Source organism: Thalassophryne amazonica, chromosome 15 (genome assembly GCF_902500255.1).
Source record: "Thalassophryne amazonica chromosome 15, fThaAma1.1, whole genome shotgun sequence".
NCBI lineage: Eukaryota > Metazoa > Chordata > Actinopteri > Batrachoidiformes > Batrachoididae > Thalassophryne > Thalassophryne amazonica.
This window is the reverse complement of record NC_047117.1, coordinates 31,391,935-31,411,680: the sequence shown is the minus strand read 5'-3', so window position 1 is coordinate 31,411,680 and position 19,746 is coordinate 31,391,935. Positions and strand designations below refer to the sequence as shown.

Sequence of the window (19,746 nt, the reverse complement as noted above, 5' to 3'; positions counted from 1 at the left end):
ACAATTTGTCAGTTAAGTCAGTTAAGTTATGTCAGTTAAAGGAGCTGAAGTCAGAGAGGAGTTGAAATTGATAACACTGGTCAAAAATAAATAAATAAATTGTTGCATGGACTTTGAGAACTGATTTTGGGTCATTTTGGGGTGCTGAATCCGAATCAGAGCTCAGATTTCCTCTATCACATCATGTTTTTTTGCAATCTGCATGTTCCATATTGATGAATTACTCAAAAGTTGCTCATTCACTCACGAGTTCAATCCCACTAATCGTGCACAAAAGCAGCTTCAAAAGCATAGTTTTTAAACCAGGTTCACGAAATGTGAACAGCAGCCGTAATATTGTTTATGGCGCCAAGAGGTGTGCCTGCAGCTTTTGCTTTAATGCTCGATACGAGAAATATGCTTTCATATCTCACAAACGTGATGTGATTGGCAAAAACTAACACCAGATTCGGGTTCAGCCCCCCAAATTACCCAATATCCATTGAAAAACTCCATGCAAGAAAAATCGTGTTGACAGCTTTGACAAAATTAAACATTTTGGGATGAATGTCTGAGTGTCACTCAGATGGAAGAAGCAGTTGTCCATTAACTGATGGCTAGTTTGATTTCTGTCCAAATGTCCTTGAGGGGAGGAGAAACATGTTCCTGTATGTGGAGCGCTTTAAAAATTAAAAGTCTTCACAAACACTTTCAAAAGTATACTGGTATTTGATTTTACACAATATTAAAACACAATGAGTAAAATTTACTGATAAAAACAGGTGACTAGGCTATATTTATTAGTACTTCTGTGAGGAAAATATTACCAAACATTCTCCTGTGCAGTCAAAATTTCCATCAGTACCTCCATAAAAATTACTGCATATTCAGCTCTGAAACTGTGTGGTCTGATAGTTACGTGTTGAGTAATGAAACTCTTATTTTGAGCCATTTTGATGTCCATCATTTCACAATGACCACAACATAAAATAAAGGCAGACAGGCCTGTCAGTCTCAACAGTGATGCTCACATCTGTTGTGTGGGCCGCCAGAAGAGGAGGTACTGCTGGCCCACCACCAGAGGGCGCCCTGCCTGAAGTGCGGGCTTCAGGCACGAGAGGGCGCTGCTGCCACGGACATAGCCGGGAGTGACAGCTGTTACTCATTACTTCCTGACAGCTGTCACTCATTCTTCATCATCTCACTCCATAAAACCCAGACGTCATCTCCACCTCATCGCCGAGATATCATACTTCATTGGAGGTAATATCCTCAGCCGTTTTGTGTTACAATATTATTTGTATATTGTGAGTGTTTGCAGGAGTACCGGTACCTCTGTCGGTGGAAGCTGAGAGAGTGCTAGAAGGCACTCTTTTCCCCTGAGGAATCACTACAGTACTCTGCAAGTTATAGAGTAAGAGGTGGAGGTGGCATTCCCACCGTTATTGTTACTGGGTGTGCACACACCTACACTTGACTGTCTTTGTTCTCGCCAGCAGTACCAGATCCGACAGTCGGGGACGGTGATCACCTGGGAATTCGGGACTTGGCGGCTCCAGTATTCACCAGGTTCGGTGGTGGCGGAAATCGTGTGGTTCCGGCTCTTCTCAGGACAGACGTCTTCTATTCTCGAGCCTGCCCACACGTCACCTTTGTAATTTGACTGTAATCATATTCTGAGATTGTCTGTATTTCGTTGTGCACATTTCACAACATTAAATTGTTACTTTTTGGCTCATCTATTGACCGTTCATTTGCGCCCCCTGTTGTGGGTCCGTGTCACTACACTTTCACAACACATCTCTGGGTTCTCAGCTTTTGAGATTGGGAGACCCCCAGGAAGAGCACATGGTGTCCTGAGGTCACTGGGCAATGTTGTTTGGCAATGTCAATGAAGATCCAAGTGTTTAGGATCCTGGTGCATCCTGTCCTACTGCATGCTTGTCAGACTTGGACACTAACCAGTGACCTAAGAATGGATGTCTGGATGTCTTTATTAGGTCTCCTCAGAAGATGCATTAGGTACCACTCAGGGACACAGATAAGGAATATCACTTGCATTTTGAGGGAATCTCAGCTACAACATTTTGACCAAGCAGCATGTTTCTCTGGACATCAACTGCATCAGAGTTAAGAATCCGAGCAGCTGGAGAAGGCCAAGTGGACAACCAGGCTTCACCTGAGTGCGGCAGATAGATGGTTGTCCTTGAGAGGTGGGGATGGACCAGTTGTCTGCCTGGACAGCTGCTCTCCAGGACTCTAGATGGTTCTACAGTGTGATGATGTTAGCAACATGTAAAGCCATGCATGCTCCCAAACCTAACCTGACCTAGCAGGTTGCTTGTGAAGCATTTGTGCTAATCGCATAGAACTGATGGCAACTTTTGTTTGTTTACAAGTTAACATAGGAATTAACTTATGACATTCCTCCACATTTTTTTCTTGAATAGTTTTATTTTACTGCCATTAAAAACAACAAAAAAATCTCATGTTTCAAATTTTAATGGATGCAAGATGAATTCCAACAAATACTGCCAGTGCTTAACTGTATCTAACATTTTACATTGGCAAATTATCTGCAGCAATTTCAATTTGCAGTTAAGTTTTTAACAGGACACCAACAAACAGTGTGGAGTTTAATGTCAGAGCTGATAACATAACTGCAACTTGATTACTGACCAATGACACGCTTTCATTTTCAAATGACGCTCCACATGCGCAAATTCTCTAGTGGAATAAACAATCAAAGCAAAAATAAATAATAAAATACAGCAATGATAACTTGAAAAAGGATTGTGCATCACTCCTTTGGAGGAAGGCTTTGTGATATTTACATTAGAGCTGCAACAACAAAGGATTATTTTTATAATCCATGAATCAATAGATTATTTTCTCAATGAATTATTTAGTTAAGTCCATATAATGTCAGAAAATTATGAAAAACATCTTTTGTTCACAGCCCAGAGAGATTCAGTTTACTGCAAGATAGGGCTACAGAAATTAGTAAAATAAACCACAAACTACTCACATTTATACAAAGATGAAATCAGGAAATTTGAATATTAAAAAAAGACTTAAAATGACAAGCACACTGAAAAACATCTGTTGGATTTGCATGATTTAAATATGCACATTGCACTCAAAAAAAACTGATGCATTGGTTGAACTCAATTCAATTATGAGCAGAATTTTCATCTAATAAATATTTGTAGCCCCAACTCAAATAAAGCACATGCATGCAAGATAATTTAATTTAGTTTAGTTTGGACTACATATATTTATTAGATGAAAATCCTGCCCATAATTGAACTGAGTTCATCCAATGAGTCATTTGTTTGTGTGATACACTCAAAAAACTGACTCAATGGATTGGATTTCCATCTAATAAATATATGTAATCCCAACTAAATTAAATCACTTTGTTTGCATGAATGTGCTTTATTTGAGTTGGGGCTACACATATTTATTAGATGGAAATCCTGCACATAATTGAATTGAGTTCAACCAATGAGTTATTTTTTGAGTGTGGTTGCTACAGCCCGACCGATATATCAGCCGGCCGATATTATCGGCCGATATAAGCCCTTTTCAAAGTACTCACTATCGGCCGAAATTTTGCAGACAGAACGCCGATAATTTCTCATAAACAGAACAGTTACTGAAATAATGTTTGTGTCGGCAATGTAAAATGTCCTTGCACCGTTTGTCCAGTACATGGAGCTCTGACTCCATTCAACTGAGAGATGCTTACACCCCTGCTTAAATATGTTCGTCACCACCCCCGTAGTTCGCCGTCACACTGCACTGATCGGCTGAAAAAAGCATACAAGTTTATAAGGATGTTGTTTGTAATAACTTTGCGATTACATTCACCCCACATTTCTCCCATTTCAGTTCAACTTTTACAGATGTTATTTTAAAGTTTTACATTCATGGCTCATGGCTCTGTATCACAATTGTTGGTTTGTGCATTATATGTTTGTTCCCTTCATATGTTTGGTTCTTTACCGTAATTGGTATTGTTGCTCTCTTATTATTGTTGGTATGTGTTTTATATGTTTGTTTCCTTACCGTAATTGGTATTGTTGTTTTCTTACCATTGTTGGTATGTGCATCATATGTTTGTTTTCTTTACCGTAACTGGTATTGTTGATATCTTACCATTGTTGGTATGTGCATCGTTGCTTGTTTATCATATTGGTATTGTTTTCTTGCCTCTGTTGGTATCTACTGTGGGAAATTACAAGTATTTAAACATATTATTTTCTTAATTTTTTATTAAAATCTAATTGACGGGAAACAGCTATGTACTTTATGTTAAATTTGAATAAAGGGGTGGGATTAAATAAGTTTTCTTCTTCCCACTCCTTTTTGAGCGGAAATAATGACCTGAGTTAATAGTAAATTTAATTTCTTGTTTAATTTATTGTTAAATTTTTTTTTTCAGTTTTTCTGTTTTCTGTTTTTCTGCATTTCTTATCCTCTGGTCAAATAAAACAGATGATGATGATGATGATGAACTCAGTTTGATTAACTCAGTTTATGTAGTAATGTGTCAAATGTGCTTCATTGCGTTGGTCACGCTTTTTATTAAGCCCACATTGTGTAGACCTTATTTCTAGCGTGAAAAACTTTCGTTTACTGCTAAGAGGTTGAAGCATTCAGATTAACTGGTCATCCGAAAGGGTTCTGGAATTACTGCCATTCGCCATTAATCCTCTGGGCCGATGCCGTCGTATACGACGGCTGGGACCAAGCGTTACTAAATTGTAAATAACTTTTTAATGATACGAGATAGAAATGTACTTTTTTTTTTTTGCTGAAAATTTAACTCCGCGGACTTTTGATCCACCATCGGCCATCTTGGTACTCCTCATAAAAGATGTGTGATGACGTGCGCAATGTGAGTGTCCAATGAGAATTGGTTCTCCATCACATGGTTTTCCAAAATCCAATCGTATGGCAGATTTACCTCACGTGATATGGCAAAGATCATTTTCAGGAGTGATATCTTACTAGTTGGCCTGTTTGAATAGCCCCCTAACTGCTCCAATTGCACTTTTGCATTTTTTTAACTTGAAAATTCTTCTCTGTTATAAAGTTAATCAATATGAGGACAAAGCTTCAGCTTTTAGCTCATACCTTTTTTGTTAAGAATCCAAAAAAGAACATTTTATTCATTTAAAAAATATCAGCCGATTTATCGATTATCACCATTTTTTCATCCAAATATCGTTATTGGCATCGGCCTCAAAAAATCCATATTGGTTGGGCTCTAGTGGTTGCACATGATCAGAATGTGTTCAACTATCATCATTTCTTGTGTATCTCAATAACACAGAAGAAAATGACATGATGTGCAATCAATGCACATATTTGCCACGCTTGCTTTTTCACATTCATGCAAACAAAGTGATTTAATTTAGTTGGGACTACATATATTTATTAGATGGAAATCCAATCCATTGAGTCAGTTTATTGAGTGTATCACACAAACAAATGACTCATTGGATGAACTCAATTCAATTATGGGCAGGATTTTCATCTAATAAATATATGTTGTTGGAGGCGGCGCCGGTCTGGGAGCACAGAGGGGTGAGGTGTGGTGAGGTTTTATTCGTGACGCATGAAAAACCGGGTGGATCCGCAGTGAAGCTGGGAGTCGGAGCTTCACTGCGGCAGGACTGAGGATTTTGAGGATTTTGTAAGGTCCGATGTACCTGTCCTTGAGCTTCGGGGAGTCCACCTGGAGGGGGATGTCCTTTGTGGATAGCCACACCTCCTGCCCGGACCGGTAAGCAGGGGCCGGGGACCGCCGGCGGTCTGCATGGGTCTTCGCCCTCATCCGGGCCTTCAACAAGGCAGAACGGGCGGAGCGCCACACCCGACGGCACCTCCGCAGGTGGGCCTGGACCGAGGGCACACCGACCTCTCCCTCCACCACGGGGAACAATGGGGGCTGATACCCCAAACACACCTCAAATGGGGAGAGGCCGGTGGCAGAGGACACATGGCTGTTATGCACATACTCGATCCAGGCCAGATGTTCACTCCAGGCCGTCGGGTGTGCGGACGTCACACAGCGCAGGGCTTGCTCCAGTTCCTGATTAGCCCGTTCCGCCTGTCCATTGGTCTGTGGGTGATACCCGGACGAGAGGCTCACGGTGGCCCCAGTTCCCGGCAGAAGCTCCTCCAGACGTGTGAGGAAAACTGGGGACCATGATCAGAGACGATGTTGGTGGGTATCCCATGCAGACGGACGACATGGTGGACCAGAAGGTCTGCAGTCTCCTGGGCCGTGGGGAGCTTCGGGAGGGCCACGAAGTGGGCCGCCTTGGAGAATCGGTCCACTATCGTGAGGATGGTGGTGTTGCCCTGGGACGGCGGGAGACCCGTGACAAAATCCAGACCGATGTGGGACCAGGGGCGATGAGGCACGGGAAGTGGCTGAAGAAGTCCCTGTGCCTTCTGGTGGTCTGCCTTGCCCCTGGCACAGGTGGTGCAGGCCTGGATATATTCCCGGACGTCGGCCTCCAGGGATGCCCACCAGAAGCGCTGCCGGACCACTGCCACGGTCCTTCGTACCCCCGGATGACAGAAGAGCTTAGAACCGTGACAGAAATCCAAGACAGCAGCCCTGGCCTCTGGTGGAACATAGAGTTTGTTCTTCGGCCCAGTTCCGGGGTCCGGGCTCCGTGCCAGGGCCTCCCAGACGGTCTTCTCCACGTCCCAGGTGAGGGTGGCCACGACAGTGGACTCCGGAATGATGGGCTCCGGTGGATCCGACAGCTCAGTCTTGACCTCATCTTCATGCACCCGGGACAAGGCATCCAATCTCTGGTTCTTGGTCCCGGGGCGGTAGGTGATTCGGAAGTCAAAACGCCCGAAGAACAGTGACCAGCTGGCTTACCTGGGGTTCAGCCGCTTGGCGGTCCTGATATACTCCAGGTTCCGATGGTCAGTGAAAACCGTGAACGGCACAGACGCACCCTCCAACAGGTGTCTCCACTCCTCAAAAGCCTCTTTCACCGCAAGGAGTTCTCGATTGCCGACATCATAGTTCCGTTCAGCTGGGGTCAACCTGCGGGAAAAGTAGGCACACGGGTGAAGAACCTTATCGGTCTCTCCGCTCTGGGATAGCACGGCTCCTATCCCTGAGTCAGAGGCGTCCACTTCAACCACAAACTGGAGGCTAGGGTCGGGCTGCACCAGAACTGGTGCAGACGAGAACCGGCGTTTCAATTCCTTGAACGCGGCTTCGCACCGATCCGACCAGGTGAAGGGGACTTTTGGAGAGGTCAGGGCTGTCAGGGGGCTAACTACCTGACTGTAGCCCTTAATGAACATCCTGTAGAAATTCGCAAAGCCGAGGAACTGTTGCAGCTTCCTACGGCTTGTTGGTTGGGGCCAGTCTCTCACCGCCGCAACCTTGGCCGGATCAGGGGCGACGGAGTTGGAGGAGATGATGAACCCCAGGAAGGACAAAGAGGTGCGGTGGAACTCACACTTCTCGCCCTTCACAAACAGCCGGTTCTCCAACAACCGCTGCAGGACCTGACATACATGCTGGACATGAGTCTCAGGGTCCGGGGAAAAGATGAGTATGTCATCCAGATATACGAAGATGAATCGGTGCAGGAAGTCCCGCAAGACGTCGTTTACTAATGCTTGGAACGTTGCGGGGGCATTAGTGAGGCCGAACGGCATGACCAGGTACTCAAAATGACCTAATGGGGTGTTGAATGCCGTCTTCCATTCGTCTCCCTTCTGGATCCGAACCAGGTGGTACACATTCCTAAGGTTCAGTTTGGTAAAAATTTGGGCTCCATGCAGGGGTGTGAACACTGAATCCAACAGGGGTAAAGGGTATCGATTACGAACCGTTATGTCGTTCAGCCCCCTGTAATCAATGCATGGACGGAGTCCGCCATCTTTCTTGCCCACAAAAAAGAAACCTGCACCCATTGGGGAGGTGGAATTCCGGATCAACCCGGCAGCTAATGAGTCCCGGATGTAGGTCTCCATTGATTCGCGCTTGGGACGTGAGAGATTGTACAGCCTGCTGGACGGGAACTCAACGCCCGGGACCAAATCAATGGCACAATCGTACGGACGGTGCGGGGGAAGGGTGAGCGCCAGATCTTTGCTGAAGACGTCAGCAAGATCGTGGTACTCAACCGGCACCGCCGTCAGATTGGGAGGGACTTTAACCTCCTCCTTAGCGTTTACACCGGGAGGAACCGAGGATCCTAAACAATTCCGGTGGCAGGTTTCGCTCCACTGAGCCACAACCCCAGACAGCCAATCAATCCAGGGATTGTGTTTAATCATCCATGGGAAGCCCAAAATCACGCGGGAGGTAGAAGGAGTTACAAAAAACTCAATCTCCTCCCGGTGATTCCCAGACACTACCAGGGTTACAGGTAGTGTCTTGTGTGTGATAAAAGGGAGAAGAGTGCCATCTAGTGCTCGCACCTTCACTGGGGAAGAAAGCGCCACTAGAGGGAGCCCTACCTCCCTTGCCCATCTGCTATCCAGCAGATTCCCTTCTGACCCTGTGTCCACCAGTGCTGGGGCTTGAAGGGTTAAATCCCCGCTCAGGATTGTAACTGGGAGTCGTGTTGAAAGATGAGTATGACCCACGTGAATGTTTTGACCCCCCCTCAGCCCAGTCTCTAAGGGCGGGCGTTCATGTTTTGACCATTTGGGGCAGTCTCTCTACTGATGCTCACTCGAGCCGCAGACAAAGCACTCCCCGCGGACCAGCCTCCTTTGTCTGAATGTGGCCCTGCTCGTGTCCCTAGCATCGTCAGCAGGGGGAGCTGTAGCCACATGGAGCGCTGTGGCTGTGGAGCGTGGGGAAGACGGCTCCCTTTCGGACCCGGGAGGAAGAGGGACGGCTTGTGCCTGACCATGCCCTTCGCCTCGCTCCCGTCGGCGTTCTTCTAACCGATTGTCCAACCGTATAACCAAATCGATAAGCTCTGCCAAATCCCGCGGTGCCTCCTTAGCCACCAGGTGCTCCTTCAGGACCGACGACAGTCCGTTTATGAAGGCGGCGCGGAGCGCAGTCATATTCCAGCCAGATCTCGCAGCCGTGATGCGGAAGTCGACTGCATATGCGGCTGCGCTCCGGCGCCCCTGTCTCATTGACAGCAGCACGGTAGACGCAGTTTCGCCTCTGTTAGGGTGATCAAAAACAGTTCTGAGCTCCCTCACAAACCCAGTATAAGAGGCAAGGAGCCGTGAACTTTGTTCCCAAAGTGCTGTAGCCCAAGCGCGTGCCTCACCTCGAAGCAAATTAATCATGTAAGCCACCTTGCTGGCGTCAGACGCGTACATCACGGGACGTTGTGCAAAGACGAGCGAACACTGCATAAGAAAGTCCGCGCACGTCTCCACACAACCTCCGTACGGCTCTGGGGGGCTTATGTATGCTTCAGGGGATGGTGGGGGGGGGGTCGTTGAATGACAAGTGGAATGTCTGTATTCGGCACCGGGTCGGCAGGAGGAGGAGCTGCAGCAGCGCCCTGAGCGCGCGCTTCCACCTGTGCAGTGAGAGCCTCCATCCTACGATTAAGGATGATGTGTTGCTCGGTCATCAGGTGCATCCGAGCGGTAAAGGCGGTGAGGATGTGCTGCAACTCACCAATCACGCCTCCAGCCGACGCCTGTGCATCCTGCTCTTCCATTGGCTGTCCAACAGATGGTTGACGCCCCTCGGGATCCATGACGTTGGCCGAGATATCCTGTTGGGGAAAGTGTAGTGACACGGACCCACAACAGGGGGCGCAAATGAACGGTCAATAGATGAGCCAAAAGGTAACAATTTAATGTTGTGAATGTGCACAACGAATATACAGACAATCACAGAATCTAATAGCAGTCAATCCACAAAAGTGATGTGTGGGCAGGCTCGAGGATAGAAGACGTCTGTCCTGAGAAGAGCCGGAACCACACGATTTCCACCGCCACCGAACCCGGTGAATACTGGAGCCGCCAAGTCCCGAATTCCCAGGTGATCACCGTCCCCTACTGTCAGATCTGGTACTGCTGGCGAGGAGCACAAACAATGAGACGTGGGTGTGTGCACACCCAGTAACAAAAACAAGGTGGAAGGTCACCTCCACCTCTAACACACACTCGTGCAGCTCCTGTCAATCTGGTTGGTGTGAGAAGCGAAGCCGTCGCGGATTACGCCAACCTCACTGATAAGGCACTCCACAGGAAAGCAGCTGCAAAATGAATTCAGACTAGGACACAGTTAGTTTCTGGCTGAGGATATTACCTTCACAGGTAGATGATATCTCGGCAACGAGGTGGAGATGATGTCCCGTCTTTATGGAGTGAGATGATGTAGAGTAGATGGGTGACAGCTGTCAAGAGATAATGAGTGACAGCTGTCACCCCCGGCTGTGTCCGTGGCGGCAGCGCCCTCTCGTGCCTGAAGCCCGCACTTCAGGTAGGGCGCCCTCTGGTGGTGGGCCAGCAGTACCTCCTCTTCAGGCGGCCCACACAACATATGTAGTCCAAACTAAATTAAATTAAATTATCTAAATCCATTAAATCCATTCATTCATTAATTCATCTTGCATGCATGTGCTTTATTTGAGTTGGGGCTACACATATTTATTAGATGGAAATCCTGCACATAACTGAATTGAGTTCAACCAATGAGTTATTTTTTTGAGTGTGGTTGCACATAATCAGAATGTGTTCAACTATCATCATTTTCTTGTGTATCTCAATAACATATAGAAGAAAATGACATCATATGCAATCAATGCACATATTTGTCACGCTTGCTTTTTCAGTTAACACCGAAAAACATAAATATGTACACTGAGCAGGGGTGGTGGCCAAGTGGTTAATGCACTTGGTTTCAGTTAGAAGGTTTCGGGTTCAAATCCCACCCCTGCCACATTTCTCCATGTAATGTGGTTGTGTCCGGCGTAAAACCTGTGCCAATTCAACATGTAGATCCACCTCGGATTTGCTGTGGCGACCCGAGTGCAAAAACAAGGCAGCAGCCGAAGGGACTTACTTTTACCAGATATATAAGAACATTTTGTATACATCCCGATCATGTGCAACAATGTACATATTTAAGACATTTTTTTCAAATAGTTGTATAATCTGATAGTCAAATGATCACTGCAGCTCTGCTCTGCGTGCACTCCTGCAAAGACGTGAACTAAATTAAATTCAGGCATTGTTGTCTACAAAAAGCGTCCATCCGAGTGCCCCAATTAAAAAACAAAACAGAAAAAGCACATTTACATCCCTACATGAAGAATTAGAACTCTGACTGCAAAAAAGCCTGTCGCAAATATCATCGTGTAAATATAGAAAGAAGAAAAGCAAGAAAACCAAACGCCACAAGGGCGCACGGCGCGCGCGCAGGGTCAGCTGACAATAAACAACAACGTCATCACACAGAATGTGCAAATGTGCAGCTGGATTGAGAATTTTAAAAGTCAGACACCGACCGATCTAGATAATATGATGCCGAGGAACTTTAAGAGCATGCAACTGGTAACATGCGCGCGTCTGTCACGGATCGTGGTCATAATTGTCTCTGCGCTGGGTTCGGCTGCGGGAGTGATCACGATCTTATGAAGAAGCAATGAGACGGACTTACTCGGCGGGATCCATCTCCACAGACATGCTGCTGCTGCTGCTGCCGCGTTCTGCTGCCGCACCGGACTGACGCCGCTCGCCAAAGCCACGTGAAAACCGTCTACCCAGCCCCGCCCACTACACGTGCTTCTCTCGTTTGTCTCGCATCCCGCCCCCCGGCTGTCCCCAGAAACCTTGTGATCGCCTTTGCCTCTCGAGGAGTCTTTGAGTTACACCTCCTGAGTGACGTGAACATGTTGGAGGGGAAAGCACGCGCCATGCTCATGTTGCCACTGCAGCATCAGCACCACACGGCCAGCGCGTGCTCAGCGTCATCCATCCAAAACAATGACCTCATAGTCAAAAGAATGCGGTCATAAAGTGTAATGCAGCTGCGATTTCTTGAATCAGCACGTGAACCTGTTGGTGAACACATGAGAGGTTCAATACAGCAAGATCAGAGAAACAAATCACACAGGAGGAGGTCATGTTTTATTTATTTAATTGCTGTTAATACCTTCACACATTACTGCATCCTCCACACTACCAAACCACCGTTTATCCTGGGTGGCAACCACCCAGGCATCTATCAGCCACATCCAGCTTGTCCTCCGGCCTTTGCGTCCATAGTGTGAGATGGTGAAGGAGCACTGATGACTGTCTTATGGTTCTCAATGAGAAAAACATAAAAAAAATTCTGTTGGATACATTCTGATCATGTACCGATGTACATATTTAAATCATGCAATTTGTCAGACTTTTTGTTTTTTCCTCAGGAGTTGCACAACAGATTGGGGTCCCATCTGTGGTCTATGCAGAACTCCGGAGTGGTAGTGATGAGAAGGGTACTTCAAACACTATTCTTTCAACTTTTGGTCTACTCTTAAATACCATCATACTTGTGGAAAATAGTGTCTCCGTTGGTGCACTATGCTAGTTTTGTCAAACATCTTCTTGGAACCTGTGGTTCAGATTTTTGTAGTGTTTTCAAAAACCATTAAATGGTGGATTTATGCAATAAATGTATCTGATGGATATTGACTTGAGTTGTGGATCTTGGTGTTGCTGTCAGCTTTAGGTCAAGGTACAAAACACTGGTATAAGTTGCACCTTTTTTCTGTATGATCAGCTCCTTCATCTGGGGTTTTTGTGCATTGTTGTGTACTTTTGTGATTAATTAACTTATTTAATTGATTATCATTATTATTATTGTTATTATTATTATTATTATTGGCATATGAGTCGCTAAGTTGCAGGACCTCCCATACTAGTAAAAAAAAAAACACCAAAAAAATGGTAACTTATACTCCGGAAAGCACAGTAAGTACACATAGACAACCAGGTCAATGAAGTGCCAGAGCACAGGATTCCCTGTCTGGAAGACAGCCGAGACATTTCGACCAAATGTCATGACTTGGGCGTGACTGAGTGGAGTGTTGATTGCTGTCTTCTACTTGTCACTTTTCTTGATGTGTTCAGTATGTCCAAAAATATACACATTAAAGTGATGCATTGTAAAACATTATTTGCACATTTGTAATGCCTGACCTGTTTTTTCCTCAGCTAATTCAATGTTTCTTTTTTAGATTTCTCTTACATTTAAAACGCAGCTGTTTAAAACCAGCTGTGCCAAGCCTTTATTCTGCTTATAGCAGGAAAATGTATGCATGCACAATGAAAAAATATTGGAAATTTTTGGAACTTTGGTATCTTTAACATGGATTAACATGAACCCTAGTAATATAATGACAAACAAAACATTAAAAAAGATTCTACACAATATGGCCCTTTACACAACCGGCACAGAAAGTGATTTGTTCATAGATATGTAAAATGGGTTTTCAGTGTTGGGGGATAATTTTGGCTACAAAGCAGAATATCTGTTTTGAAGACACCTGGTGGCCTATATTACCACTGTCTGCTGAAAAGATGTATGACTGAGTACCTTTAACTTACCCTACATATTTTGTGTACAATTAGAGTCTTCTGTGATCCCTCCGTTGGGCTCAAATATAGATACAAAACTAGCATGTTGCCCATGGGGATCCATGGGTTCTAGATTGGTTAGTGTTTATAAAACAGGTAGCTGATATTTTTCAAGGTGGTAATAAATTATGCAAAGTTTCTATAATGATTTTAACAGAAAGTGCAGGGAATTAAAATTTAAAAGTTTTGTGAATAATTGTATTTATTATTTGGCACATTTAGTTGATGTCATGTTTTAAAACTGGCAAGGTTGAGATATTTTCTTTGTTCAGAGTTTGTATGGTTACCAGGGAGTGTTTAATGGTGATATCAACATCCAGTGTTCACTGTTTTTTAACCTAATATCCTTATATTTGTCCGATCAACTTTCCGTTTTTTGCGGCATTCATCCTTGACCTAAAATACATAAGGATATTGAAATAGTAAATGTCAGCTCTCCCCAGTTTCTCCGCGATTGAAGGTATACGCACACACGCAAGAGGCCACTTCGCTGTTAATATATAGATGTTACCAACAGGTGGTGCATGGCTCTGTTTATCAACGTCCATTGTTCACTGTTTTTTTTACATACAGTTGTATGCATAAGTTCGGGCACCCCTGCCAATTTTCATGATTTTCCTTTATAAATCATTGGTTGTCTGGATCAAAAATTTCAGTTAAATATATCATATAGCAGACAAACACATTGATATTTGAGAACTTGTGTGGGCCGCCAGAAGAGGAGGTACTGCTGGCCCACCACCAGAGGGCGCCCTGCCTGAAGTGCGGGCTTCAGGCACGAGAGGGCGCAGTCGCCTCACAGGAGCAGCCAGGGTGACAGCTGTCACGCATCACCTGCAACAGCTGTTACCCATCATCTGATCAGCAGGGGAATATCAGCAGGAGGACGCCTCCACCTCTTTGCCGAGATATCGTTCTACCTGGAAGGTAACGTGCTCAGCTGACTGGTTAACAGTGATCTTTTGTGACTTTTGTGAGTTGTTTAGCTGACTCCTTTTCCAACGAGTGGTGGAGGTAGTTTTCCTGCCGTACGGATTCCTGGGTGCAGACGCACCCACATTTAATTGTTCTTTTGTTCCTCGCCAGCAGTACCAGGTCCGACACGCGAAGGCAGTGGCCACCTGGGAGGTCGGGACTTGGCTCCAGTATTCCCGGGGTCTGGTGGCGGAGGAAATCGTGTGGTTCCGGTTCTGCTTTGGACAGACGTCTCCTATCTTCGAGCCTGCCCACACGACACCTTTTGTGATTTGGCTTTTGTCTATTGTTGTAATCTGATTGTATTTGTTGTGCACATTCACAACAGTAAAGTGTTATTTGACCTCATCCATTGTCCGTTCATTTGCGCCCCCTGTTGTGGGTCCATGTACCTACACTTTCCCAACAGAACTGAAATGAAGTTTATAGGATTTACAGAAAGTGTGCAATAATTATTTAAACAAAATTAGGCAGGTGCATAAATTTGGGCACCCTTGTCATTTTATTGATTTGAATACATTTAGCACTAATTATTGGAACACAAAATTGGTTTGGTAAGCTCATTGACCCTTGACCTCCTTACACAGGTGAATTCAATCATGAGAAAGGGTATTTTATGGTGGCCATTTACAATGTTTCTCCTCTTTGCATCTCTTCTAATGAGTGGCAACATGGGAGCCTCTAAACAACTCTCAAATGACCTGAAAACAAAGATTGTTCAACATCATGGTTTAGGGGAAGGATACAAAAAGGTATCTCAGAGATTTCAGCTGTCAATTTCCACTGTGAGGAACACTGAGGAAATGGAAGACTGCAGGCACATTACTAGTTCAGGCCCAAAGTGGCAGGTCAAGAAAAATCTCAGATAAGCTGAAGCGAAGGATGGTGAGAACTGTCACAGTCAACCCACAGACCTGCTCCAAAGACCTACAATATGATCTTGCTGCAGATAGTGTCTCTGTACATCATTGAACTACACAGCACACTTTGCACAAAGAGATGCTGTATGACGCTGTAATGCAGAGGAAGCCTCTTCTGCGTAACGCCACAAACAGAGTCACTTGAGGTATGCTAAAGCACATTTGGACAAGCCAGCTCTATTTTGGAATAAGGTGCTGTGGACTGATGAAACTAAAATTGAGTTGTCTGGACATAACAAGGGTCGGCATGCAGGGCTCAAAAAGAACAGCATTCCAAGAAAAACACTTGCTACCTACAGTAAAATGTGGAGGTGGTTCCATCATTCTGCGTGTCTATGTGGCAAGTGCAGGTACTGGGAATCTTGTTAAAGTTGAGGGTCACATGGATTCCAGTCAATATCAGCAAATTCTTGAGAACAATGTTCATGAGTCAGTGACAAAGTTGAAGTTGCACCGGGGCTGGATCTTTCAATAAGACAACGACCCTAAACACTGCTCAAAATCTACTAAGGCATTCATGCAGAGGAACAAGTACAACATTCTGGAATGGCCATCTCAGTCCCCAGACCTGAATATTATTGAAAATCTGTGGTGTTATTTTAAGCGGGCTGTCCATGCTCGGAAACCAACAAACCTGAGATGTTTGTAAAGAAGAATGGTCCAAAATTCAACCAGAATCCAGGGTCTCATTGGAAGCTATAGGAAGCATTTAGAGGCTGTTATTTCTGCAAAAGGAGGATCTACTAAATATTGATGTATTTTTTTCTGTTGGGGTGCCCAAATTTATGCACCTGCCTAATTTTGTTTAAAGAATTATTGCACACTTTCTGTAAATCCTATAAACTTCATTTCACTTCTCAAATATCACTGTGTTTGTCTGCTATATGATATATTTAACTGAAATTTCTGATCCAAACAACCAATGACTTATAAAGGAAAATCATGGAAATCATCAGGGGTGCCAAAACATTTACATACCACTGTAAATCCCTAATTTCTCCTAAAATATTTGTCCGATCAATTTTCTGTTTTTGCGGCGTTCATCCTTGACCTAAAATACATAAGCATACCAAATGGCAAATGTCAGCTCTTCCCAGTTTCTCCTTGATTGTAGGTACACGCACAAACGCACGCATACAGAGGACACTTCGCTGTTAATATATAGATGCTACCAACAGACGGTGCATGGCTCCCATTTAGGCGTCTTTGACCTCTACTTGCACCATGCTGAACATGACTTTATGCTTGATATATGTTCAGGTTACCTGATCTAGCATCGGGGGGGTTACTTGATTAGGTGTATTTGGTGTGCTGAAGGCACACCTTATTCCTGTATTCTAAGGCAATATGGAAAGCTAAAGACTTCTATTTTAAACACTAGAAATCTTCTGAGGACAGTAACTTCAGCCAAGTGAACTGAGCTGTGCACTGCAGCAAGGACAACCACAAAAAGCTACTTCTGACCATGACATTATACACAGGCAGTATGGTGCAGATGGTAAATCAGATGTTCCATTGTTTCATATGACAGGACCGTGGAAAATCTGCTGCTGCTGGCTGTAAGACCAGCAGCTGTTCTCTGTGATGCGGCATGCTGCTTGGAAGTTAAACGTTTTCCGATTTTCTTGTTTAAGTGAGAAGAACAAACTAGATTCTAGACGATGCCCATATGTTATTGCTGCATGCGATGTTGCACTGCAGATTCAGGAATACTTGTTGGAAAATACCCTTTTATACAAGGGGCTCATGTCATTCATTTCCTACATGCAGTGAGAGAAAAGTACTGTGTTGAGCCTGTCACATGGTTCCCCAGGTTCTAGTAAGATGTCAGTCATTTTCTACTTCTTTCAGGAGAGAAATGGGGATAACATTCATTCATTTTCTATACCAAATTACTCCAATCAAGGGTCACAGGGAAGTTGAAGTCTATCCCAACAGTCGAACTGCAACCCTAAAAAAATAAATAAATGCAGGCGTATGTGTGCGAGTGTGTAAAATAACTCAGAAACAGGTTAGCACATTTTCGCCAAACTTGGTAACAATATTTCTTGGGTGAGTGTGTTTTTGTAGCACACTGGTCAAAGGTCAAGGTCAAAGTTATCAAAAAATATGGAAAAAAAAGTAAAGCCCACACCTGTGTGAGGATGCTGCCATCCAAGGAACCTCAAACACAGACACACACAGATCGGGAACAATATCACTCAAAGGCACCTAAGGTAGTGTTCAGAATAATAGTAGTGCTATGTGACCAAAAAGATTAATCCAGGTTTTGAGTATATTTCTTATTGTTACATGGGAAACAAGGTACCAGTAGATTCTCACAAATCCAACAAGACCAAGCATTCATGATATGCACACTCTTAAGGCTATGAAATTGGGCTATTAGTAAAAAAAGTAGAAAAGGGGGTGTTCACAATAATAGTAATGTGGCATTCAGTCAGTGGGTTCATCAATTTTGTGGAACAAACAGGTGTGAATCAGGTGTCCCCTATGTAAGGATGAAGCCAGGACCTGTTGAACATACTTTTCTCTTTGAAAGCCTGAGGAAAATGGGACGTTCAAGACACTGTTCAGAAGAACAGTGTAGTTTCATTAAAAAGTTGATTGGAGAGGGGAAAACGTATTCGCAGGTGCAAAAAATTATAGGGTGTTCATCTACAATGATCTCCAATGCTTTAAAATGGACAAAAAAACAGAGACGTGTGGAAGAAAATGGAAAACAACCATCAAAATGATAGAAGAATAACCAGAATGGCAAAGGCTCACCCATTGATCAGCTCCAGGATGATCAAAGACAGTCTGGAGTTACCTGTAAGTGTTACCTGTTACCTGTAAGTGCTGTGTGAAGCAAATTTATTTGCAAGAATCCCCCGCAAAGTCCCTCTGTTAAATAAAAGACGTGCAGAAGAGGTTACAATTTGCCAAAGAACACATCAACTGGCCTAAAGAGAAATGGAGGAATATTTTGTGGACTGACGAGAGTAAAATTGTTCTTTTTGGGTCCAAGGGCCACAGACAGTTTGTGAGACGACCCCCAAACTCTGAATTCAAGCCACAGTTCACAGTGAAGACAGTGAAGCATGGTGGTGCAAGCATCATGATATGGGCATGTTTCTCCTACTATGGTGTTGGGCCTATATATCGCATACCAGGTATCATGGATCAGTCTGGATATGTCAAAATACTTGAAGAGGTCATGTTGCCTTATGCTGAAGAGGACATGCCCTTGAAATTGGTGTTTCAACAAGACATTGACCACAAGCACACTAGTAAATCAGCAAAATCTTGGTTCCAAACCAACAAAATTAATGCCTCGCAGATGTGAAGAAATCATGAAAAACTGTGGTTATACAACTAAATACTAGTTTAGTGATTCACAGGATTGCTAAAAAAGCAGTTTGAACATAAAGGTTTTGAGTTTGTAGCGTCAACAGCAGATGCTACTATTATTGTGAACACCCGCTTTTCTGCTTTTTTTTTTTTTTACTAATAGCCCAATTTCATAGCCTTAAGAGTGTGCATATCATGAATGCTTGGTCTTGTTGGATTTGTGAGAATAGACTGAATCTACTGGTACTTTGTTTCCCATGTAACAATAAGAAACATACTCAAAACCTGGATTAATCTTTTTAGTCACATAGCACTACTATTATTCTGAACACTACTGTATGAGGACCTGAATTAATAATCCTACATATGCTCACAAGGTCACTGCTCTCATCCCCAGACCATTACCTCTCTGAAGTAAATCAGTCATAATAATCAAATCCTATGAGTGACTTTACACTAATGTCCCCCCAAAAAACACAAAATGATGTTAGAATTATTCACAACCAGTGCCAAGGCTTGAGAGGGGAACAGAAAAAGCTTTTTATCAATCAGTACATCATTCATCATCATGTCATCTCATGGATGTCTGCATTCATCATGTTCATCTTCCTGTTCTCATTTCCACAATTCCTCCTGCAGTCAAGTCCATAAATATTTGGACAGAGAGAATTTTTTTTTTTTTTTTTTTTTTTTTTTTTTTTTTTGCAAGTTTGCCTTTGCACACCATCACAATGGAGTTGAAATGAAACAATTCAGACTTGAGTCTCTTGTGTGCTTTTTGGACCCTTACCAAAAAATAGTACTGATAAGTATATAAAAAGTAAACTGGAAGTATACTTGAAACATACTTGCATGTACTACTTTTTGGTAAGGGGAAAACTATAGCTGAAATTTCATGCCTTCTTTTAAAGAAATGTTATGAAAATAAAATGATTTT

At 43.9% G+C, this 19,746-nt stretch overlaps 1 protein-coding gene across 2 annotated transcripts in view; it reads right to left on the bottom strand.

Annotated features, from left to right (window-relative positions):
• Positions 1–11,762, bottom strand: part of smu1b (SMU1 DNA replication regulator and spliceosomal factor b) — a 56,199-nt gene extending 44,437 nt beyond the window's left edge. For both annotated transcript variants that reach the window (XM_034188139.1, XM_034188140.1), the window contains exon 1: positions 11,621–11,762. In XM_034188139.1, coding sequence (XP_034044030.1) covers positions 11,621–11,646 — 26 coding nt within the window. In that variant the 5' untranslated portion in view covers positions 11,647–11,762. The remainder of the gene's footprint in view (positions 1–11,620) is intronic.
• Positions 11,763–19,746: the final 7,984 nt, after the last annotated feature.